This window comes from Camelus bactrianus, chromosome 3 (genome assembly GCF_048773025.1).
Source record: "Camelus bactrianus isolate YW-2024 breed Bactrian camel chromosome 3, ASM4877302v1, whole genome shotgun sequence".
NCBI classification, from domain to species: domain Eukaryota; kingdom Metazoa; phylum Chordata; class Mammalia; order Artiodactyla; family Camelidae; genus Camelus; species Camelus bactrianus.
In genome coordinates this window covers 98,439,892-98,465,076 of record NC_133541.1, presented here as the reverse complement: position 1 = coordinate 98,465,076, position 25,185 = coordinate 98,439,892, and the positions used below count along the sequence as shown (strand labels likewise).

The following is a 25,185-nucleotide window of genomic DNA, read 5'->3' as shown; positions in this document are numbered from 1 at the left end:
TTCAGTTTAAAATTCATATTCAAGGAATCTAGATGAAGCCTGGAGACTCAGAGGGACATATCACACTGCACAGCTTCAAGCTTTCTGTCCCAAGGGTGGCTTCTTTTTAGGCCCTACTCCTTCCCCATGTTTGGCCCTGAAGACACAGGCAGTGTGGAAGAGGGCTATGCTTTCCTACCATCCATGGTAAATTCATGTAAAATATGGCAGAGGAAGAAAATACTCCCCAAAATTCAGAGAGTTTTTCCCTAATAATGGGCCTCAAGATTTAATGAAACATCTGAATCTCATTTTCAGCACATTAATGGTCGGGATTACACATGTACAGGTTATGTATTTTGTGATGTATTTCTGATAGAATTCAGGGATAGGGGAAGAAAAGATATTATTATTGATAGATTCTTTGAGAGTGAATAGAGAGTCTTAGAAAACTGACTTTGACCAGAAAAAGAAAGATAATTTGGTTTTACTCTTCAAATGAAAAGTACATTTGATTTTGAAAAACAATCATCAAGACTCACACTTTTGTGTTTAACAATCACCTTGAAATTGGTCTGCCTCAGAGGACAGCATGATTCTAGGCTACTTTAGCATGAATGATTTATGACATTCATGAACTTGGCAACTACATCAGTTATTCTAAAGCTGGCACCCAACACTACCTGCATGTTAAGTGAAGATTTATGATTTATAAAACTCACCTCATTATGCAGAGGTACATGAATTGTCTTATATGTGCAGTCTATAACTCCCAAGACAGATAAGGAGACAGCTATGTTACATAATTTACAGCTCCTTACTGCTAAAGCTGAAGTTTTAGAGAAAAACTGAAGAAATAACTGGCCCTTTGGAGAAAAATAGCTTTAGCTAACCATTACACTCCCAAATGACGAACCGGCTACAGCCTACCACTATATCTTATAGGAACAAAGAGGCTAATGGTAAAAGTCACTTTAATCACAGCACTGAACTATGTCTATGTTTTGAACACTGCAGTAATAGACAGAACCTAAGTGACTCTTTGGAAATACCAAGCACTATGTTAGTTTAATTTTTTTCCCCAGTTTGGTGTCTGAGACCTCTTGCTGATATTTCTCATCAAGTGGTCCAGCCAGACCCACAGACATGGACTTTAGGGAAGAGAATTCAATACCTAGGTGTGCCCAGTGGCAGAGAATTTAATACCTACATGCACCCTCAAAGCAAAGAAAAGCAAATGCTGGTTTAGGTTCTGGAATGAGCTTGTTTTCAGAGGTTCTTTGAAAATGCAGCATATCTCTCCCCATACCCTGCAAAAAAGTAGAAGCATGGAGAATTAAGTAGAATAAACTTATGAATTTCAAGAAAGAATAGGATTATAAAGACACCATTAAAAATGACAAATATATAAGACCTGCTGACAAGCAGATATTTTTAGAAAAAACATTAAGCATAAAAAGCAGAACACAAAAGTGGCAAGCACATGTGCCAACTGGAGAAAGGTAAAGTGACAGAAAAAAGTGTTTCCAGCCTAGAGATTTTCAATAGTACAAAGCCAAGTGAAAGCAATGAAATTCTAAATTATTTATTTTTAAAATCCCTATCAATCAGGAAATAGACATATATGTGTGGCTGCTCACTGCCATGAATCCAAAAAACACCAATCCTGCTGTCTTCTGCAGAGCTCAAAATAGTGGTTCATCCTCCCTGGTCTTTGAAAGTATACAACACCAACATTTATATACATAAGTTAACAGAAGAAAGCTGAATACAAAAAGTCTTCAAGTAGAGGTAGGAAAATTACTTGGAAAAAAAGAATGTAGGGAACCCATTTCTAACTTTAAGGACTTATAAATCACTCAGTTTTAGAAACGTATCTGGAATTTGTCCATTTCTGACTCTGGGCTCTGATAATGCCATATATCTGCTTGTCCCAATGTGATTGCTCTAACTCATAGGAATGATGCTCTACTCACAAAATGGTGTCTTAGGGCAAGAGGCAATATCAAAGAACCACAAACTATGTATCAGGAAGAGCAAAACCTCTTTGGCTACTGAGAATATGTATATCCAAGAGCAGAGTAGATGCACAGAGAAGACCTGTGTTTGGGTTCAGGAATTCAGTTACTACTACTCATTAAGCTACCTGACCACTCAAACACTTGGTGGTAGACACTTGACCACTCAAACACAGGTGCTGTTCTCCAGGGCTTTGGTTGCTGGTGTTCTATTGGCTGCTTTTAATTCTGAGAGCAACCTCCCCAGCTTGGGCCAGGGAGTCATGCTATAAATGGAATGAGAGAGGTGGGAGAGCACCATACACACATACACAAACACACACATCCCAGAACAACAGCCTAGGACAGAGCTGACTTCCTTCTGGGAAGTCAGAAAGTTGCAGAGAGCACACACAGGGTGGCCTCATCCACAGCCTCTGTGGTGTCACCTTTGCATTTTGCCAGGCTTAAAAAGATTTCATTATTCTATGGTGGAAGACAGGTGTTTGTGAAACACACAGCAGCTATCATGCTCACAGATCCCCCCTTCTCTCTTGAAGAAGAGGTCACAGGTCTCCTTCCAGGTGAACCAGCTTGCTTCACGTCATGTTACACACACAGGGTCACTACCCCCACCCCAACCACTAGTTCAATAAAGCAGAGAATTGGCACCTAAACCAAAGGTCTATATGAGCTCACCCAGTGACCCTTCAAACAACGTACCACTTTTCTGTGCCTTTACTGGGCAAAGGTGGTGTAGTTCAAGACATACAGAAAGGTAGCAAGGGTGGTGCAAGCAGCCCTGGGGTACCTTAGAGTACAGGAAGAAAATATTCAAATGTATTTATATTTATTTTTACCTTTTCCATTTTTAATTTCTATTTTTATATATGTTTAATAATAGTACTATATACATATATAGCTTATAAATACATAAATACATACATTATGAGGTACATGCTCAAATATTTTTCAAATAGGATATGTAATGGAAAAGTCTGAAGCCCCGTAGACACTATGCTACTTGGAATGTTTTTAAGTAAGGTATAGTCCTTATTCCCCACCCCACCCCCATCAGAATCTCCTGTGGAACTTGTTAAACATGCAGATTACTTGATTCACCTCAGACCTACAGGACATAAATCTCTTGGGGTGGTATGTTTAAAGAGCATCCCAGTAATTCTGATGCCTACCGAAATATGGGAACTACTGCAACAGAAGAATTAGCAAGACATAAAGAAGCTTAGCTATGGAACGGGCAGAGTCAGTGCAGATGGGAACATCAGAAGCCCAGTAACTGGCCACTATAGCCAGGTCCTGCTGGGACCTGAGCAAGGAGGAGGAGATACCCAACTTGTTCTTCCAGAACTCTGACTCTGTGGGTACTGAGGCAATGCCTTACTTCCCCAACTAGCCTTCAATTAAATCCTCATTACCTGTACACTATAAATCTCTTAGAAGAAAACATAGGCAAAACATTCATTATCTGACATAAATCTCAGCAATGTTCTCCTACGGCACTCTACCCAAGCAACAGAAATAAAAGCAAAAATAAACAAATGGACCTAATTAAACTTATTTATTTATTTATTTATTTTTTTGCCAAGGGGAGGTAATCAGGTTTATTTCTTTATTTATTTCTAGAGGGGGTACTGGGGATTGAACCCAGGATCTTGTGAATGCTAAGCATGTACTCTACCACTTGAGCTATTCTCTCCCCCCAGGACATAATTAAACTTATAAGCTTTTGCACAGCAAAGAAAACCATAAGCAAAACAAAAAGACAACCTACGGAACGTGAGAAACTATTCGCAAAAGATGAGACTGACAAGGGCTTAATTTCCAGAATATATAAACAGCTCATACAACTTAATAAGAAAAAAACAAACAACCCAATCCAAAAATGGGCAGAAAATCTAGACAAGCAGTTCTCCAAATGAAGACCTACAAATGCCCAATAGGCACATGAAAAAATGCTCAATATCACTAATTATCAGAGAAATGCAAATCAAAACTACAATGAGGTATCAACTCACATCAGTCAGAGTGGCCATCATTCAAAAGTCCATGAACAATAAATGCTGGAGAGGGTGTTGGTGGGAATGTAGTTTGGTGCAGCCATTATGGAAAACAGTATGGAGATTCCTCAAAAGACTAAAAAGAGACATACCATATGATCCAGCAATCCCACTCCTGGGCATATATCCAGAGGGGACCTTAATTCAAAAAGACACATGCACCCCAATGTTCACAGCAACACTATTTACAATAGCCAAGACATGGAAACAACCTAAATGTCCATTGACAGATAACTGGATAAAGAAGTTCTAGTATATTTATACAATGGACTACTACTCAGCCATAAAAAATAATAAAATAATGCCATTTACAGCAACAGGGATGGAACTGGAGAATGTCATTCTAAGTTAAATAAGCCAGAAAGAGAAAGAAAAATACTGTATCACTTATATGTGGAACCTAAAAAAAGACAAACGAAGTTTATTTACAAAACAGAAACAGACTTTCAGACATAGAGAATAAACTTATGGTTACTGGGGTAAGAAGGGATAAATCGAGAGTTCGAGATTTGCAGATACTAACATACATAAAATAGATAAACAACAAGTTTATTTTGTATAGCACAGAGAACTATATTCATTATCTTGTAACAACTTACAGTGAAAAAGAGTATGAAAACGAATATATTTATGTTCCTATATGATTGAAGTATTGTGTTGTATACCAGAAACTGACACAACATCGTAAACTGATTATATACTTCAATAAAAATATATTTTTAAAAATCCTCATCACCTGGAAACCTAAGCAATTTCTCTCCTGATGGTTGGGGAGCAGGGGTAGGAAAGTTTAGAAACCAACAGCCCTTTATAAAGAGGGAGGATGTAATCCAGGTGAACTGAAAAGCTAGCTGACATAATATCACTAATCGTGTACCTTAAAGAGTGAGGATGAGATAGGAGGAAGAGGGTATATGAGCCAGAGTGGTCCGCAAACATTTGAAAAAGGTCCTGTACTGATTGAACATTTAATCTGAAATCAGGTGGGTGATTTCTAAAATGCACACCAAGTAAAAACAGAGGCTGAACAGCAGACACTAGCACTGTCTGGGCAACAGACTGATCCCCTCGGTTTCTCATCTATTAAATAAAAGGTTAGACTTTAAGTGATATCTAAAGACATCTCTGTGTTTTGAGAATCCAAGTTCGGGCCCATGTCCTACATGAGGGTTCCTTTCATTATAACATTTTGATCAAGAATAAAATTCTTGCCCTTTAAATGAAAACATTCAGAAAAGGCTCCTATATCCTTAAGAATTAATTATTAAATGGGTCTTCATAAAGAGCAAATCTCTGCTTTTGTCAGTCCTATACCCTTCCCAAATAGGGACTTCATACACATGTCCTCGAATCTATCCCAAAGCCAACTATTTTCCAAACCTGGGTGAAAATCCAAATGAAGTTAGTTAACTGACTTTTACCCTGTGCAATGAGACTGCATTATCACTGTAAATGTCCTGTCTAATCAAAGTCACATGTTATTTTGATTTATTGCTGCCTTACTTTTCTTTCAGGGTCTTTCTCTATTTCTCCTTTCTCCTATCAAAAGGAGGGCAGGTTGGTGGTTTACTATACATTCAGTATAAAATGAAACTTTCTAATTGTCACCACCTCTGGGGACAGAGACATCACCTAACATAACACTTCCTAGGCTATACTGAGGCAAGCTCTGTTGAATCAGGTTGAGTGGAGTGACACCGTGTAATGTACTCCAGTACAGTATAACTAACACCAAAATGGAAAAGTGAGAACTATCTCCTGAAAACTGCTGCAGGTACATGAAAAATTCCAAGGAGAATAAAAATGACAAATCCCTGCAGTATGCCACATTTTTATTTCATGATGACGGAAGGTGTCACAGTATGATATTCATCTTTGGGAAGACTGAATAAAATGTCACCTGAGTCACCAGTTTAAAGAGACTGCTTTAAAAATATAAACTTGATCCTATGAGTTCTATTACAGATAGAACTTTCTTTATAGCTGCCCTAGAATCTAAACCACATTAAAAACTTTTTTCTAACTTTTGTATTCCATTGCTTAAAATAACTGCTGTTAATAATGGATTAGGCCAGTATTATAAAACTCACCTTCTATGTGGAGGTAAAAGATCAGACCCAGTTTTGTTATGAGACAGTGGAGTGTGGTGGTTAGCAGTATAGGTTCTGGAGTCAGACAGTCTGGCTTCAAATTCTGGCTTAATCACTCATTCAATTGCTATGTGACTCATATAACATACTTGACCACTCTAAGCCTCAGTTTCTACATCTGCAAAATGGAAACACCAATAGTATAATTTTCTTAAGATCATTATTGGTAAGCATTCCTTTAGATAATGTATATAAAGCATTTAGGATAGCGTGGCATTATTTGTCCAAAAGTAAACATTTGACAACTATTAGTAATTGCCATCTAATTACTATCCCTATTAATGGTTGGGAGTTAAATATTTGTTCAATACCTATTCTGCCTGGTAAATATTACCCATGAAAATTACGTACCAACTCCCTTCACTTTCTAGTATGACACTGGAAAGAAACAGAGAAATGAAATACAGTGCTGTGTTGTATGATGAAGAATTGTACCGTATTTCATTTTAGACTCAAGCTCATTTCTTCAAGTCTTCAGGCTGCAGCCCATGTTAATTTGCAAAGCAGTCCAGAAGGGTGTCCTCCACACTAGCAAATACTATACTTACAGTCCCAGTCTCAGGCTCCTGCTTAGACTAGTATCTAGAGCTACCACAGCCCCCTTGTGGTCATGGTGAGTATTTCCCAGGCTCTTAGGGAAACTACCAGGAACCTCAGTCATACATATATCCCCAGAATCACGATCTCAGACATTCTTCAGCTAACACAGTTTCATCCCGGGATTCGTTTGAGTAACAATTTGTGGCTCTTTAAGTGTATGCAACAAGAAGGAAAAAAAGCAAATTCTTAGGAGAACCACGTGAGTAAAGAGAGAGGTGAGGAGAATACAGTTATTCCAATTACTCTACTTGCCCTCCTTATCATATGCCACAGAGATATAAAGTTTTCAATTTCTATTTTGCTTCAATGTTTAATACTATTTATCATTCCTCTCAACGTTCTTTATTAGCACCAGTATATTGTTTTAGAACATACAGCTCTTAAAAATATGGGTCATTAGCTTGTAACTTTGATGGCATCAGGAAAGTACCTCTGAGGGAATGAAGAAAACAAGAGAAATGAGTGTTAAGTAGACTAGTGAGGATAATATAATAATAGATAACAAGCGAGAATATGGAGGTACTTTTTTTTGGATCTGTATAATATATAACCAACATTTGTTTCACTTTTGTTTATTTTTTTACTCCTAAAGAAGAACTAATAAATGGCCGCACTTAGGCTAACAGATGGTTTATTCTTATGTTTGCTCTTAAACTGGCTAACTAACCTGACAGGTTGCTGTTTTCAGCTCCAGGCCCATTGTTAAAATGAAGCTATTAATTTTATTGTCTCTGCTTTATTCCAGTAATCAAAAGCAATAATCATACTTGATTCCTGAGTTGTTCTCCAGGAAGGTCATGGAACTGTAACCTTACAAAATAGCCTGAATTATCAAGAAGATCATGCCTTTGGTGCTTATAAGACAAAGAGATCAAAAGAGTGACAACTACTAGCCTCTACAGAATTGGTAACCATGTTGCCACTCTGAGTCTTATAAGAAGGAAATAATTCTGCTGATCGTTATCGATGCTTTATTGTTTAAGCTATGACTATATAATCACCCTGCCACTTCCCCTAGATGGGTTCAGTTTAAAGGCACTAACCTGCTGCAAGTTCCCTTTGCCCAGCAAAGTAATAAAGCTGTCTCTTTTCTTCTATGCTCTAAAATCCTGTGAGTTTCAGTCTGGCTCATCAGGGACAGGCAGAGGAGTAGGGGTTGGTGGGATCTTTCAGTAACACTCCCACTTCCATCCCCTTCACAAGGTAAACCCTTCAGTTACCTTCTCTCCCTCCCAGACTTCCCCCAGTATTTCCTTCACAATTCCTCACACCGTGGCAGTGATGCTTGTGTAGAGCATCTTTCTTTTTTGGAACAGGATTTCAAAACTTTAAGGACAAATTACTTCATTTTTAAAATCAAGGCATTCCAGGATGTATTTGTTGAATCAATGAATTAATTCTATCTTTTCCCTACGAAACCGAGCAGAACCTTGTTCCCGCCCGCCCCCCTCCCCAAGGTACAAATCCTTTCTCAATCACCTTTTTTTGTTTGTAGGAAATAGGTTTCATTCAGCCTGCCTGGCCTTCCCCGAGTTCCAAAGGACAGATAAAGAGTTGCTGATCAGGGAAGGGAGGGAATGCAGAAACAATGGAGGAAGTCAAGAAATAGTGTGTCCTTGGAGCAGTGTCCCGATTCCTCCTTTAGGAACATACATAACAATACCTTTGAGTTCTGCAAGAACCAAGGCCCCTCCACCCAGGTGGAGGATGGTAACTTCAGGCTGCACAAAAGATTCCTGAAGCACCACCCTGTTGTCTCACCACTAACCAATCGGAAGAAAGTCACACATCCAGCAGCCCTCACCCCAAATTTTGCCTATAAAAAACCCTTACCCCTGCAGGGTTGGCATGCTCAGTGGTAGAAACCGTGCACAAAGTTGTGAGTTCAACTGCCAATACCTCCACTTAAAAAAAAAAAAAAAACACCCACAAACTCTTCCCCGAAAACCATTAGGGTAGTTCAGGTTACTCCAGCAGGAGCCAACCATTCTTCCTCGGCCCTGCAATAAGCCTGTTTTCCAAACTCCGATCTTTCCCTTTGTTTGGCCTCACTGTGTCCAGCACACGAACTTTTGTTCCGTATCACTTACCAATTGGAAACTGGTCACAGCTGAGTAGTCACTGACATCTTGTTACAGGACCCACACCCTCTTGTAGCAACCAGCACAAGGTTTTGAGATGGGCCTGAGGATCAGTGAGGCCCAGCAAAGCCAGGCAAAAGACATCCTGAACTCGGGGTTTTTTTGTTTTGTTTTGTTTTTGTTTTTTTTTGTCTTGATGGTCTGTACGGGAATTAGCCTGTCAGGACCTAAAGCTCTGTGAAAGAAAGGCTGCTTTAGTAGTTCAAAACCTGGGGTCCCTATTGTAGAACACAGTAAGAATTTGGCTAAGATCTGCATATACTGGTGTATTTCAAGATACTACATCAACTGGCAGCCAAAAACGAACAAAAGAAGACTCCGAGCAATGAAGGCTGTTAAACGAGATTTACACAGAACAAAGGCCCAAGACAAGATGGCGCCCTCCCTGAGGAAGAAAACGTGAACTCACGCGGAGCGTGCACGCGCCCCAGCTCGCCCTGGGCAAGGCTCAGGCCAAACTCACGTGAGCTGGAGCGTCCTATGACTGCTGTAGACTCCACCCCTGTTTTTCGTCACTCCTTGCGCACATGCGCGCCAGGCCCTTAGCAGGATGCCAGTTGCGCAGGCGCAACAGACCCCTCCTCTCACGCAACTGACGCAAGGAGACTGTAATCCATTCGCAATGTATCCCGTGTGACCTTGAGTCTTTCCTGTCTGCGAGGACCGGGGTTGTCCAAGGTTTTGCCTTATACCGCTCTTGGCCCACTCCTCTCTCTCTCTGAGCCCAGACCTGCCCCAGCCGGCAAGGAAGGACACGCTTTTTCCAACCATCATGCTACAAAGCATATTAGCTATACATCCTTACTCTGGGAGCGGCGTTCAAGTATTCTTTGATCAGGCAGCGCGGGCGACGCCTCAGCGGAAGAGAGGGCTTCTAGGCACAACGATCAACCCCCGCCCCCCACCCCACGTGGTTGGAGGTTTCCAGAATCGTTAGCACCACTGCTCCGCGCAACTCCTGGCCCTACGAGCGCCTGTTTGTTGCCTCGTACTTCCACCATTTAGCAGCCATGATAAGCGCGAGCCGAGCCGCAGCAGCCCGTCTCGTTGGCGCCGCAGCCTCCCGGGGCCCCACGGCCGCCCGCCACCAGGTAAAGAACTGCCTGGCCTTTCCCAAGGGGCTTACGGCCTTGGGACTCAGTGTGGCAGGCCGCGGCCTTCGGGGTCAAAATCCTCCGGCGCAGACGAGGAGAGATGGGAAATAACGGACCTGCAGTATTCAATGCTGCAGGTTGAAGGCCTTGTTAATGGTTTTTCCCCGTGTCTCTGGTCCTGCTGAGTCACGCCCTTTGCGAGTTTTATTCCTTGAAGTAGCGATTAGTGGTCCTGACAGTTCTTTTGTGACTGATGAGACAGCTTTTGTCTTGAGGGCGAAAGACGTAATCTGGAGGGAACCGCTGCTCTAGTTTTTATCTTCACCTATAAGTAGAGGGACGATTAATCTCTGTAAAATAGAGCGTGGAAGGACTCCGCTGCTTTGATGTAATGAAGGAAGGAAAACACTTAAACAATTAATTGAAAATCAAAGTGTGATTTTTTTTTTTTGCTTAGGAACATTTGACTAGTTAATTCCCTAGCATCTTTAGTATAAGATTGTCCTTAGTTATTTCAGAAAAAAAAAAAAGCAAATCACGAGAAGGCCACAGACTGGTTGCTCATTATGGTGTAAGACCAAAAACATACGTTTTGAAGGAATAGTAATTGTGTCTCCTTGCACTCAGGTTGGGTAAAGGAAGCTTGGAAGTAGCCTGAGGCGACGTTGTAACAAGGGTCTTTTATCCTGATTGGAGGTCGTTCCTGACAATTTTTTTTCCCTGTATTTACTCCATAGGATTTCTAATTCTACTCCTTAAAGTAGTTGCTTGGCGAGGTTGGGGGAAATGTCTGGGTAATTTACATTTCTGCCTGCAACTCACATGTTTGGGGCTTAGATGGACAATGCTCCTGATAATGAAGTTGAGTAATATTTTGTAACGCTTTTTTGCTTCCCCCAGGGATATTTGGTAATGTCTGGAGGTAATTTTGGTTGTCACAATCTGGGTAGTCCTATTACTACTAGATTCTAGTTGTAAAGACTCAGGATAAATACCTGCTGCTAAATATCCTAAGGTGTACAGAACAGCCTATGTCCCAGCGAAGATTTTTTTTGAAATCAATAGTGCCAACGTTGAGGGACCCTTTGGTAATGTAATTCAGGACAATTTTATATCTACTTAATTTTATCTGACTTACTTGGAAAATTTATACCTTATTAAACTTGTTATTACAATACTTATTATACATGAAATACTTTATACATGGAGCTGCTTGGTTAAGTGAATGAAAGTCAAACTTTCATGTGTTCTGAAGAATGATTAAAAAACAAGCCCAAGCTTTCATATGTAGTTGATGGCTGATGCAATTTTTTTTTTTTCTTCAAAGGATGGCTGGAATGGCCTTAGTCATGAGGCATTTAGAGTTGTTTCGAGGCGGGACTATGCGTAAGTGTAATTTCATTTCTGTTAAGAGATAGTTAAGTATTAAGCCTCAGAGCAATAGTCTTTAAATCTGTGATTAACTGTTCCACTGGGAGGAAAAAAGGAAACATCTATATTTATTTATAGACTGTGTTTTACCACAGTAGCAAATGTTACTTTTTAAAGTATCTCTACAAGTATTTTGGTGAATTCTATAAGGGTAACAATAATCTTAGCATTTTAAATGTCTTACAGATCAGAAGCAATCAAGGGAGCAGTTGTTGGTATTGATTTGGGTACTACCAACTCCTGTGTGGCAGTTATGGAAGGTAAACAAGCAAAGGTGAGTATGATTGGAAGTTCTGGATCACATAGTGGTAGCTAGTACGCAATCCAGAATTCTGTGTCCTTTGGCTTAGGTAAAGGACATTTTAAGAGCTGCTTTTAAATTCTTAAGACTCTTGTGATGATTCCTAAGGATCTTTGTGCTTAATTGTATGCTGCTGATATTCGAATGTATTTGACTTTGCAGAATTTAAGTGTGTCCTAGTGTAGTGATAAGACTACTAAATTACATCAGGACGCATTGGAAGGATGTGTATTGTTGATTACTTGTATAATTAAAGTCGTGTATTTTTGTAAGTCAGTTTAACCAAGGCTGGAGGTGCAGGAGCAGTCTAGAAGCAAGTGGAGCTCCAAATAACGCCTGGGCTGCATCCTAAGTAAAGCATATTGTTGACTTCCTGCTGTGGTAGAGGCTTTTCCTTCTGAAGCCTCCTTTGTTCCTAAAACCTTTATTCACAACTAATTCTTCTCAAGATTTTGGAGCACCTGTATTTTTGAATTGTTCCTCGGCAGTTTCTTTTTAATTCCTGAAACTTGCGCCTTAACAAAAAAAAAATTAAAAGTAGATTTGATTCTCCACATGGAAGGAAAGATTACCTTGTCCCAACACTGAGTGTGAAATATTTGATTTATATTTATTGATCCTGTTTTTTGGTGGTGGTTCTTAATTATAAGTTGTTTCAGTCTCCAGTGGTACTTGCTTGCTGTATCAGCATTCACAGAGCAGAAAAGCATGCCCATGAAGTACTGTTCTTAAGTGACTATTTTGTGTCTTAATGATTGGTACAGAGACGCTGATGGTGACTGGAACCTCATTCTGTCTTTGGGAGTTTTAGGTGCTAGAGAATGCTGAAGGTGCCAGAACCACCCCTTCAGTTGTGGCCTTTACGGCAGATGGTGAGCGACTTGTTGGCATGCCAGCCAAGCGACAGGCTGTCACCAACCCAAACAACACTTTCTATGCTACCAAGCGTCTTATTGGCCGGCGATATGATGACCCTGAAGTACAGAAGGACATGTGAGTAATAACAAAAATGTATTTATTTCCAAAGGCTACACAGAAGAATCTTACCAGCAGGATCCCTGGGGCAGGCCTTGCCGCTGCCAAAAGGGTCATCCTCAAGAAATCTCAATTCTGCCTTCACAGATTAGGTCTTTGCTATGTGTGACATGATAAATGAAGATTTGGTTAATCATTCCTAGACCATGATAATTGATGTTAAACACATAAGGCAGATAATGGCATAGGCTCCATTGTGTGCTGATCAGGTGTGTTTTTAAGATTTATCCATGTCGTAGCATGTATAGGTATTTCATTCCTTTTTATGGCCAAATAATCTTCCATTGTATGCATACACACTGCATTTTGTTCGCCCATATATTAATGGCCATTTGGGTTGTTTCCACTTTTTGGCTGTTTATAAATAATGGTACTATAAACATTTGTGTACAGGTTTCCGTGTGAACATATGTTTTCATTTCTCTTGGGTAGATACTGGTAATGGAATTGCTGGGTCACATGGTATCTCTGTAATCTTTTTCTAGAGCAGCTGCATAAATCTTTGGTGAGAAGTAAAGTGTTCAGGTTTCATCAGGATGTTTTTACGTGTTAATTATTTCTTTCTAAAAGTTTTCATTAAATGAATTCCTGAAGTTCTCATTTGTTGGCCATGGGCTCTCTTGGGGTGGAAGATGGGATTTCATGGTGTATGGTAACCTAACAGTAGGTCATGCTGGCACATTTTCTCAAACATAACTTTTGTGTCTTTCAGTAAAAATGTTCCTTTTAAAATTGTCCGTGCCTCTAATGGTGATGCCTGGGTTGAAGCTCATGGAAAACTCTATTCTCCAAGTCAGATTGGAGCATTTGTGTTGATGAAGATGAAAGAGACTGCAGGTGAGAGAGAAAGTTTAGTTCATATATGTGAAAGTTCAAAGAACTGGATGTTTCCTCGGAGATCACTCACTTCTGTACTCCATTATCCCTTGGATGAGTCTCTTGTGGCTTTTATGCAGAAGACTTAGGAATGGCAAAACTTTGTTACTCTTTATACTTTTCCCTGCAAATTAAATCTCTCTCCCCAGTTTTCCTAATGGTGGCTTGCTTGCTCTCTTTTCCAGAGGGAAACTAAAAGACTAGGTGACACTTAGAACTTCCCATTTAAGAAACTAGTGGCTCTTTTAAATTTACAAGTAGATCATTGTAGCTGGTGAACCTTAACTAACGTGTTAAAGGTGAGATCTTGGGTTTTCAACCATTGCCTTTAAAATGGGAGTATTCCCCACGAGGTCTCTACATGTTAGATCTAATTCTAAAAAGGCTAATGGGTGCTGTTTGACTTGAAGAGGATGACACTGTTGCTAGGTTACATTAGTAATTGTAGCCTGTTTCATCTGACAGATTCTCATGATTAAATTGTATTCTTTGGTTCTTTTCCAGAAAATTACTTGGGGCATACAGCAAAAAATGCTGTGATCACAGTTCCAGCTTATTTCAATGACTCTCAGAGACAGGTGAGTTCAGTTACCATTCTTATTCAGGAAGTTAATGGTATTGGGATAAAAGGGTGGAAAATGCTTTTTTCTTTTTCTTTAGGCCACTAAGGATGCTGGCCAGATATCTGGACTGAATGTGCTTCGGGTAATAAATGAACCCACAGCTGCTGCTTTGGCCTATGGTCTGGACAAATCAGAAGACAAAATGTAAGTTGGTGTGATAAATTCTACCTAGATTTGTGAAATTGAGTTCTGAATTGGTTCATGAACACTTGAAACTTAGCCTGAATCATCATTTTGATTTCTTAGTGATTGAGCCTTATACTTACACTAAAAATTTAATGCCTTGACCTTCTTTAAGACTTTTGTGGTCTGTTTTTTTCTATTCATTTCAAGATTGTTCCTTTGTTGTTTTTGTTTTTTTGTTTTTTTTAAGTACTGGCTATGGTCATTTTTTTCCCCTTGGTAAGTCTGTTGACAAGTATTCATCCAAAAGAGTAGTTTTTGCTCTTAAAAGTTGAATTAATTTCATTTTAACTATATGTGTGTTTTATATGTTGCTTTTAGGACTACATGTTAAAATATATGTCACTTATGTAGTTATCAACTTTCATAATTATACCCAGGGCGGGAAATAGCCAATATTAGTTATTGAAACTTAGACCCTGTTATGAATTTTGTTCTTGAAGGCTTTTTTTTTTTTTTTTTTTTTTTTTTTTTTTTTTCTAGCATTGCTGTATATGATCTAGGTGGTGGAACTTTTGATATTTCCATACTGGAAATTCAAAAAGGAGTATTTGAGGTGAAGTCCACCAACGGAGACACTTTCTTAGGTGGTGAAGACTTTGACCAGGCCTTGCTACGTCACATTGTAAAGGAGTTCAAAAGAGAGGTTAGTTACCACTGTGGTTAATATGTAGACATTGGGATACTGAGAATTTGTTCAGATTGCTGTTTGCTTTATGATTTTTTTACCCTTAATTGAGCATTGAAAAGACCACTGAAAATGTGTTCCAGTTTCATGTGTGCACTGAACTGTTCTGGTTATTATAGCTTCAAATTGGGAACAAACAACAGATTAAAAGGATATAGTACTTGGTGTTCAGTAGTAATATGGCGTATTATAACAAGGGACTTGAGCATTTTTGGATATTGGGTATCTACATTGGAAGTGAGGTGTAGGAACCAATCCTTTGGAGATACTGAGGGATGACTACAGGTTTCCCCCACTATCTGAAAGTGGAGTGTTCTTACGAAACCTTTCATAAAATGAAATAGCATGAAACAAGCAATTCTCTTAAGACATATTTTGTTAATAGATGCACAGAATAAATGCTCGTGCTCGCAGTGCAAAGCTTTGGTGGCTTGATGCTCAGATGATGAGTGTAGTTCCTGGGGAAGGAGCTTGGTGGTGCTACTCTCGGCATGTGCATTGCCTCTGTAACTGCTAACTGCAGAGCAAATGCTGAATACTATTTTGTGCTTTTTGCCTTTTTTATAAAAGTGAGAATCCTTTTTGAGTTTCATTTGGTTAGTGAAATCAGGTAACTAGTGTAGATCTTTTATAAAAGTAAAGTGGTGTAAAGTGAACTTTTCAAAAAGCGGGGCATATGTATATTGGAAAATGAACTGTGGGAACTCCTTTCTTTGAGCTAGAATTCTATGGAAGCTGCACTTCATAGGATTTCCATAATTGGAAAGAACTGAGAACAGTTCAGCTGTCTGACTCCAGACACAGATAGCCTTTTCAGAATAGGTCTTCTTTTCCCCATAGATTTTTAAGGGTAATAAGTAATTTCCTGTTTCTTATAAAGGTATGGGTCTATTTTGTCTTGTTACAGCTTATCATTGGAATTCAGTATTCATTATCTCATGCACTAATACTGTGTATTCACTTGGTAGACAGGGGTTGATTTGACCAAAGATAACATGGCCCTTCAGAGGGTTCGGGAAGCCGCTGAGAAGGCCAAGTGTGAACTCTCTTCATCTGTGCAGGTGAGAGTGGACAAATTCCAGCAGTCTTGGTGGATCTTTTCATCCTGAGTTTACTTGAATAGCATATTCTAATTGGCATGTCAGGATTTTGGTTGTTTGTTTTTTTTTTCAGCCGTTTTCTGCTTGGTATAAAAAGCTTTTCCGTTAGCAAATGGGCATTATGTTTTTTTATGGATGAACTGAAATTTGTTAAACACCCAAATCAGAGGTTATGTATACTGGTGCCAAATAATTTTATTGAGACCTGAATGACACTGAATACACTTATTTGCCTTAATTTAAAGGTATTGGTTTTAACAGTCTACATTTCTTCTTTAGAAAATGTCTGTTCAGTTCTTCTGTTTTTTAATTGGGGTTTTTGTATTTTGATGTTTCTAATTGTCTTTCATTTAATTATTTGCATCATCAGTCTAGAAAGTGAGCTATGAAACCTGGCTAAAGGCTGGGGTATATGTATTTGTACATGTTTTCTGTGAGCATCAGATTTGCTCAGAATCTGTTTAAGGTGTCAGCTATGTTGCTCCAGTTTTGAGACATTAAGCTTCACTTTGCATTAATCACTAAAAACAGAATAATATGTTAGGTCCAGATCCAGGGACATAACAAGATGGAAGGCAGGAGATCTAATTCTAAGTTCTTAGGTGGCAGCAGGAAAGCAGCCTATGGCTATTTTAGTTGTTTGTTTGATCACCCACTCTGGGAATGGAAGGGGTGTTTGTAGCAGCTGTCTCTGGGTAAAGTGGGTAACCTTTAGTCAAACTTTTTTTTTAAGTAGCTATGAGGAATGACAAAGTTGTACAGGGCCATCCATGAAGTTGTTGGGTATTGCCTTGTCCCTGCTGTCAGAACTTTGCAACACGATGGTTGGGATTGAAACACATGGCATTGCCAGAGGATGGCTTATAATTGACAGGTTTTGGAGTGGGAGGTTGGTTGGTTTTACTGTGGCTGTATCCTATGGATAGGCATTTTGGATGGTTTTCCAGCATTTTGCTATTACAGTAAGGTATATTGAGCATCTTTGTACATTGACATTTGTGCATGTGTGATTGTAAGTCTGTAGGTTAAATTTCTAGAAGCACTTATTACCCTTGTGGAGTTTACAGTATGGTTTAGGGAGGTGGATATTAATTAGAATATTTAATAAGTATCAGAAGTAATGTAGAGGTTAAGACAGACTCTGCAGGCAGACTCCTACAGATTAAGTTTCTGTTTCATTACTTACTGGCTGGGTGACCTTGGATGAATTACTTAACATTTCTGTTTGTTTTCTTGTCTGTAAAATGAGGATAATTAGTGCTACTTTCTCCCTTAGTGTTGTGAGGATTAGTAAATTAGTACATATAACATGCTTATGATAACGTAATAAATAGTAAGTAGTACTCTGAATGTAAATTATTAATGTGGTGTTTTAAAAGGGGGCAAAGTTTATCATTAAAACAGGAAACTCACAGAGGTGTTTGACGTAATAAGGATAGCTTCTGAAAAGTGAGTTGATTGGGCAAAGGTAAAGGGTCAGATTAAGTATGAGGTTCTGGGGTGAGGATGTGAGAAAGTATCAGTGTGGCTGATGAGCAGGAGAAGCATAGAAGATGAGGCTAGAGGCTTTATAGATTAGGGATTTTGTGTCTTTCCTGAGGTGAGTACAAACCACTGAAAATTTTTAAGGTAGGGGCAGTAACATGGTCATATTTGGGGAAGCACACTGAGGTGGAGTGGAGAATTGGGCATGGGGCAGCGCTGTGGCAGTCTGGGTGTGGGAAAACGTTGGGAAGCTAATGTATATTGCAGCACACCTGGTGGTGAGAGAGAAAGAACTTGGACTACAGTGTGGTAGTAAGATACATTAGATTTGAGAGAGAGGAGGGACAAAACTTCATGATGAACTTGCTTTAGAGGGTGGAGAGTCCTGGAGTTTTTCAGTTTGTCACTAACTTGTGTATGAAACTGCACTAATACAGTAACCACACGTGGGTGTTAGAATTAAGAATTTTAAAAATTCCATTCCTCAGTTACACTAGCTACATTTCAAGTACTCAGCCATATTTGGCTAGTTGCTGCTGGATTGAACAGCATGTATAGAGAAGATTCCCATTGCCACAGAAAGTTCTTTTGAATTCCATTGATGTAGGTAAATTTATTTTCTGATTTGGTTTGTTAACATTGTGTGAACAAAGAGGAGATTGTCAGTGTCGTTCTTGAAACTATGTCCAATAACACTTTCTACAGAAAGTGTGTTAACTCTCAATATTAAGCATTTAAATGTCCAGGGTACCTCACCTGAAGAAACGTGGTTTAAGGACTTGTTCCCCTCAGTCTTTATTCCCTGTTTGCCTTGATTTGATGTGAAGTTAGAGGGGTGGCATAAAGTAATTCTCTTTCAGGGGGCTCAACTCTGGGACACCTGTTTCTGGATTTTCCCCCCAGCTTTGTGTATTTATTCTCATCCCTAAGAAGTTAGTGTCTTTATATCTGCAACCTTTTATATAAATCTTGGATGTCTGCATATATAAAGCATATAGTTATTAATTTTAGAGAAAATGCAAGTATGTTTGTGATGTTTAGTAGTGAGTTTTGTTAGTCTGAATAGTCTATCCATGCCTTATTTGGATTTGTGGTTTATTAAATACTAGATGTTAACATGGTGTGACTGTAGAAGTGTTAGTTGCTCTCTGTCGACGTGATAGGAGTAGTCAGTCCTTGTATTTCTTTAGTTTTTTTGTTGCACCTTTCTTAACCATCTTCCTGAAACTTACAAAGCCCTGGTTTGGTGGCACATTACTTGGTTCAGAGCATACCTTTGATATTTTTCTTCATGTACATGGAGTGTTTTTAACTTGGTTGAAGAACACAGTAGTGTGGTTCTTAATGTGTGTGTAGTGGCAAGACAGTTCTTCGCCTCCTAAATGGAGGATTTTTCCTGCTTCTCTATTCTGTTCTTTATTGTTAATAACAGATTCTATAGTATTAACTTCTGGGAATATAAGAGGTTGAATCTTACAGTCACCGTCTTTGGTAGCCATTGATTTAGTGTGTCAGACCCTCCCTGTCGCTTTCAAAGCCTTCCTTTCCTAGAGTGTAGTCTTTCATTGAAGGGATGATGAAACTTAACTGTTTGTCTCCCTGCTTCCTTTGCAGACTGACATTAACTTGCCATACCTTACAATGGATGCTTCTGGACCCAAACATTTGAATATGAAGCTGACCCGGGCGCAGTTTGAGGGGATTGTAACTGATCTAATTAAAAGGACCATTGCCCCATGCCAGAAAGCCATGCAAGATGCAGAAGTCAGCAAGAGTGATATAGGAGAAGTAATTCTTGTTGGTGGCATGACTAGGATGCCCAAGGTATGGACCTGTGGAATTCTTGGCATGGAGAGCAGAGAGGATCAACACATGATTTCTTAAAACACAGCATATGGCTTATGTTGTGTAGGGTCATGAATATGTGGCCTTTCTGTCACACTGACCTGAAAGGGGGATGAATTTTTGTCTTCGCTAAAGAGTTCTTAAAGGGTGTTTTTAAAAAGGATTAGGAAGGGGAGAATGTCTTTGGGGTGGTAGCAGGGAGGATCCTGAACTTTAGTTGTACAGAATTTTTAGGAATGAAAGTTTAAGGTCAGACATCTTAACACGTTGGTACTAACTATTCTCTAGGGGCAGTTTTGGACCTATGTTTTGCAGCATAGTGTGTGAGGTTTCTAATTGCATCTCTTCAACAAAAATTTGTGCAGTGATGCATTTTATCAACACATCATTCTGAAAAGACAGGTGTGTGGAAAACTAATGACTGAGCACAGTACTTGTTGAAGGCGTTAATTCTTCATAGGTTGAATAGAGTTGTCTTGGGCCTTGATTTTTATAATCTTGCTCTGGAGTACTTATATACAATAAATCTAGAGTAAAAAAGAGAAGCTTTGAATCAGACAGATATCTTTATGTTAACAATTAACCCAGGTGTTATTCAGATAGCACCTTTCCTAGCACTAGGGAAATAAGCAGGAGGGGAAACGTACCACATTAGCACCAGTATTGAATTATGGAATTAATACTGCTTCTTTTAAGTTGATTTTTAGTTGATATGTAGTAAAGTACCTGAACCATAAGAATTAAGTTCCCTTGCCTTGTACCTCCTATTTCTAATTTAGAGCACTGTTTGGGGAACCAGATAACAAAACTTATACCAATTGTTCCCAAATTTAAAAGGATTATAAATGAGATACTAGTAAAGTATGTTACCCACATGATGTACTTAACTCATTGACAAGAAATCAACTACAAAATAGTAATTTGAGTAAACACTGGATCTGAAGCAACCTGTCCTGAGATTTGGTAGGATCTTGGGACACATCTGCTGTTCCTCCCTTCTCAGGCAATTGCTCTAAGCAGTGGGTGACAAAATTCTTTTTTCTTGGTGCTCAGGTTCAGCAGACTGTGCAGGATCTCTTTGGCCGAGCCCCAAGTAAAGCTGTCAATCCTGATGAGGCTGTGGCCATTGGAGCAGCCATTCAGGGAGGAGTGCTGGCTGGTGATGTCACAGATGTGCTGCTCCTAGATGTCACTCCCCTGTCTCTGGGTATTGAGACTCTGGGAGGTGTCTTCACCAAACTTATTAACAGGAACACCACTATTCCAACTAAGAAGAGCCAGGTAAGAGCTGCCCCTCCTTACCTTGTCACAGATATACTAGGTTCTGTGAGTGATGTGATCACAGCCACTTCTGTGAGCTTTCCCAATAGTATCTCCTTCACAGGATTGTAATAATTTGCCAAAAAGAGCCTCATCATTTGAGACTAAATTCCTGATTGTCTGTTCTCAAAGGCAGTGAAAAGAATGGCCTGGCTGAGACCTAGGGGAGTATGCTTGTCTTTCTAGTGAATGATAGGAGTTCTGAGATACCAGGCTAGGGGTATTTGGAAAATAGCTTGGCCTTGGATTAAGAATTATTTCCTAACTTTCCCAATTTTTACATCCCCCCCCAAATTATAGTTATTGCTATGTTGGTGCGATGACATATTCCCATTCTGAAGAAAAGTATGGCTATTTCGTTACTGTGAGCACAAAATACATGTCCTGTCTGACCCATTTCCCTAGATGAGCATATTTCAACCTCTTTTTATAGCTTCTTCTCTTGAGGCCTTCTGTGCTAATGCTGCATCTTTGTACAATGCATCTGCTTAGCTGAAACAATAGCTATTGTATGCCCTCTGGCTGTGCTAATCCTACTCCTGTCCTCTGTAAAGACATTAAGCCTTTGTTCTGAACACGGTGTACATTAGCACTCTTCCATAGTCGGGATGTGAATTTCTTCCTTTGGTTTGCACTTTGCAACGGAGAGTAGTTTAATCAGGCTGCCAACTCAGGAAGTTTCCCTCTCCCTAGGTGTTTTCTACAGCTGCTGATGGACAGACTCAAGTGGAGATTAAAGTGTGTCAGGGTGAGAGAGAGATGGCTGGAGACAACAAACTTCTTGGACAGTTTACTTTGGTAGGTATTAGGAGTCCTGACTATGCTTCTCATTCTTTTCATAGTAAAGTTAGATTACTCCAATTCCTAACATTACCATAAACTACTGATAGACAAAGCTGTCTTAACATAGTTCATATAACATAGTTCATAAACAGTGCTTATTTGAAGAAATTTCTCATTACTACTTTTAAAGACATTTGATGATGTTACTGGTTTCTGTCAGCATTGTTTGTTGCTTCTTGGTAAGATGAACAATAGAGAGGTTTGCTCTCATTCACTCTGTCTCCTCTGGTACATGCAGCCGTTATGGTTACTTGCTATATAGTTAACCTTCACTGGTATGAGTTCTTTTTATTTCAGGCAGCAATGAAACTACTGCCCTCACTTACAAACTTGTGTTTTTGTACATTTAATTAAGTGAAGGTTTCACTTGTTCCTTCCCAAGTAATTTGTTCCCCAGAAGACCATATAGGTTTTGGAAATGGAGCGCTGGACCCCTTTGTGAGAAGAGCTTACTCTGGTATTTATTCTAGATTGGAATTCCTCCAGCCCCTCGTGGAGTCCCTCAGATTGAAGTTACATTTGACATTGATGCCAATGGGATTGTGCATGTTTCTGCCAAAGATAAGGGTACAGGACGCGAGCAGCAGAGTAAGTGGTCTTATTTATCGGACTGTAAGAGTGAGGTGAGGGACTTCAGAGTTCCTCTCTGTGGGCAATTAGACCCTCTTGTTGTGCACCTCTTTCCCCTAGCCTCAGGGGAGGAGGATGAGTCCTCTTGCCCCCTTTCTCATAGGTTATGAGTCACATTAACAAGTGTGTTTGTTCCCCAAAACAGGCAAGCACCAAGCCTCTCGACTGCTGAAGTTTTGGTAGGCAGGACAATTGGTCTTTGTATATTTCAGGCTCTTGGTTTTCTTCTGCTTATTATAGGACAACAGGATATTCCTCTTCATAATCATTATCAAAATTGGCTACCCTGAGCAGGAGGATTTTTTTTCTTAAGAGGAGGAGGAGGTATATAATTTTACCTGGGAAATAATGAGGTGCCTTCTTTTCACTACAGTTGTGATCCAGTCTTCTGGTGGTTTAAGCAAAGATGATATTGAAAATATGGTTAAAAATGCAGAGAAGTATGCTGAGGAAGACCGGCGAAAGAAGGTGATTACCTGGCTCACTTAAGTGTGGAATTCTGTCTTACTTATTCTCAGTCTTCCCATATCAAAATTTTTATGTTACAGAATCTAAAGTCCTTTAAAAGACATCTCAGACAGTGATTTCTCCCTCTTGCTGTTTTTACTCTGTAACTATGCAAATTAGTGAGTTACTATGTATACTTAGTTTGTTACCATGTATACTACTGAGGACATTCAGCCAACTGGTTGATTGGAAGTCTTCATTCATATTACATTGCTAGGGTAATTAGGTTTATTTATTTACTTTAATGTAGGTACTGGGGATTGAACCCAGGACTTCGTGCATGCTAAGCATGCACTCTACCACTGAACTATACCCTCCCCCTTCATACTACATTTTAAAATTCTCTTAGGAACGAGTTGAAGCAGTTAATATGGCTGAAGGAATCATTCATGACACAGAAACCAAGATGGAAGAATTCAAGGACCAATTGCCTGCTGATGAGGTAAACTCTTAAAATAGCTCGAGAAGTTGAGAGGCAATGTTACCAGTGCCAGTGAAATTTGTTTTTCTGTGTGGGTCTTGATAGGAATTTAGTTTTTAAATAAACATTTTTGAATGTTTTGCTGTGTGTTATGGAAAAAGAAACCCAGATAAAGTGAGTTTGGCTTTGTTTTGTTTTTAAGTGCAACAAGCTAAAAGAAGAGATTTCCAAAATGAGGGAACTCCTGGCTCGAAAAGATAGTGAAACAGGAGAAAACATAAGGCAGGCAGCATCTTCCCTTCAGCAAGCGTCACTGAAACTCTTTGAAATGGCATACAAAAAGGTACAAGGGTGTTCTTCCTCAATGAGTATTTTGCTCCTAACTTGATGTAACTGCTATGGATTATTGTCACTGATGGCTACTACACAGCCATTTATAGAAATGGGAGTGTCGGAGTTGGAAATATCCTTCCTGCTTTCTTTACTCTGCTTTGGGAGGGTGAGGTCAAAGGGAAGGAATGTCTGAAACTACCAACAGTGTACAAGGAAAGGGGAGGGAGAGTGGAATAGGCAAGATAATGGCTCTTTGATTTTTAATGCATCAGAGAGCAAACTGTCAGCTTTAACATTGTATGAGTGGCTCTCAAATGTTTTCTTACAGATGGCATCTGAGCGAGAAGGCTCTGGAAGTTCTGGCACTGGGGAACAAAAGGAAAATCAAAAGGAGGAGAAACAGTAACAGCAGTAAACTTTGGAGTTGAACAACATGTTATGCTTGGGAGTGAAGGGATTTCCTGAGCAGAAATGGGCAAACTTCAGACTTTTACTGTGTTTTTGCAGTATTCTATATATAATTTCCTTAATATGTAAATTTAGTGACCATTAGTGATCATTTAATGAGTGACAATCCCAACAGTACAAAGTTCACAGTGTTCTGTTCCTAGCCTGTCACTATTTTTCAGCTGCATGTAAATGGAGGGGAAGATGATTTACTGATCATTAGAAAGATTTAACCTTGTTCTGTGCTGAAGTAGCCATATTTTCAAGGGGTGAAACCATCTCACACACAATGAAGGTAGTCAGGCATAGACCTGGAATGAGACCACAGTGGGATGGGATCCATCTAGTTAGCTGAGTACTACTGTACCAGCCTGTGTGTATAAGGGATTCTTCCGCTGAGTCCCTGCAAGGCAAGTCAGCTGTGCCATGTTGGGAGGTAGGGCAGGGGAAGCTAGATTAATGGAAAACTAAACTAGCTGCTATTTATGTTAGGTCTAGCTTTTAAAACAAAAGGCTCCAAAACTTTCCTGTGGCATACTTTTCTAGCTACCCTTTGGCCTATGTCTGGTATCTGTATCCTTGATTATTGTTCTTTTTGATCCATTCTGGATTTTTTTAAAAATAAATAAATATGAAAAGCATCTTGATCTCTTGTTGGTGAGGATTGAAGCCCTGAGATTCAGCTTCCAGAATAATGGCATGAATCACATTTCCCAGTTTCTGACCTAGAGTCTAGTGGGATTTTTCTAACTGGCTAAAAATATAGACAAATTCAAGATTTAATAAGTATCACCAAGGACAAGTTTGGTTCAGGAGGGTTTTCTTTTCCTTTCTAGCCCCATCTGAGGTTTGGAATATTGAAAACCAGGCCTCATGTTTTCAAGCCACTTTGTGCTCTAAAAGCCTAACCAGAATTGGCTTATAATGAAACATGTCTAGTATTAAGTCCTAAGGTATGACTTCAATGGCTCATTACCAGGAACCCAGATTCTATACTTCTGCTTTCTCATCATTAGCGAGCTTCTTTGTCATAAATTCTCATGTAGTTCTTAAGTATCACATACTAACTTCAGAACCA

General features: G+C 39.4%; 1 protein-coding gene and 1 non-coding gene across 2 annotated transcripts; both read left to right on the top strand.

Moving 5' to 3' along the window:
- Nucleotides 1–9,842: 9,842 nt before the first annotated feature.
- HSPA9 (heat shock protein family A (Hsp70) member 9) lies at nucleotides 9,843–24,748 on the top strand. The gene is made up of 17 exons (XM_074360745.1): nucleotides 9,843–10,036; nucleotides 11,367–11,425; nucleotides 11,657–11,744; nucleotides 12,583–12,764; nucleotides 13,519–13,643; nucleotides 14,187–14,260; nucleotides 14,343–14,449; nucleotides 14,972–15,134; nucleotides 16,145–16,237; nucleotides 19,376–19,585; nucleotides 20,660–20,887; nucleotides 21,620–21,724; nucleotides 22,240–22,357; nucleotides 22,773–22,867; nucleotides 23,256–23,348; nucleotides 23,530–23,670; nucleotides 23,989–24,748. Exons 1-17 carry the CDS (start codon nucleotides 9,956–9,958, stop codon nucleotides 24,064–24,066), a joined length of 2,040 nt encoding a protein of 679 aa, XP_074216846.1. The 5' UTR covers nucleotides 9,843–9,955; the 3' UTR covers nucleotides 24,067–24,748.
- LOC123613309 (small nucleolar RNA SNORD63) lies at nucleotides 19,966–20,036 on the top strand. The gene has a single exon (XR_006720689.1). It is a non-coding gene; the product is annotated as a small nucleolar RNA SNORD63 (small nucleolar RNA).
- Nucleotides 24,749–25,185: the final 437 nt, after the last annotated feature.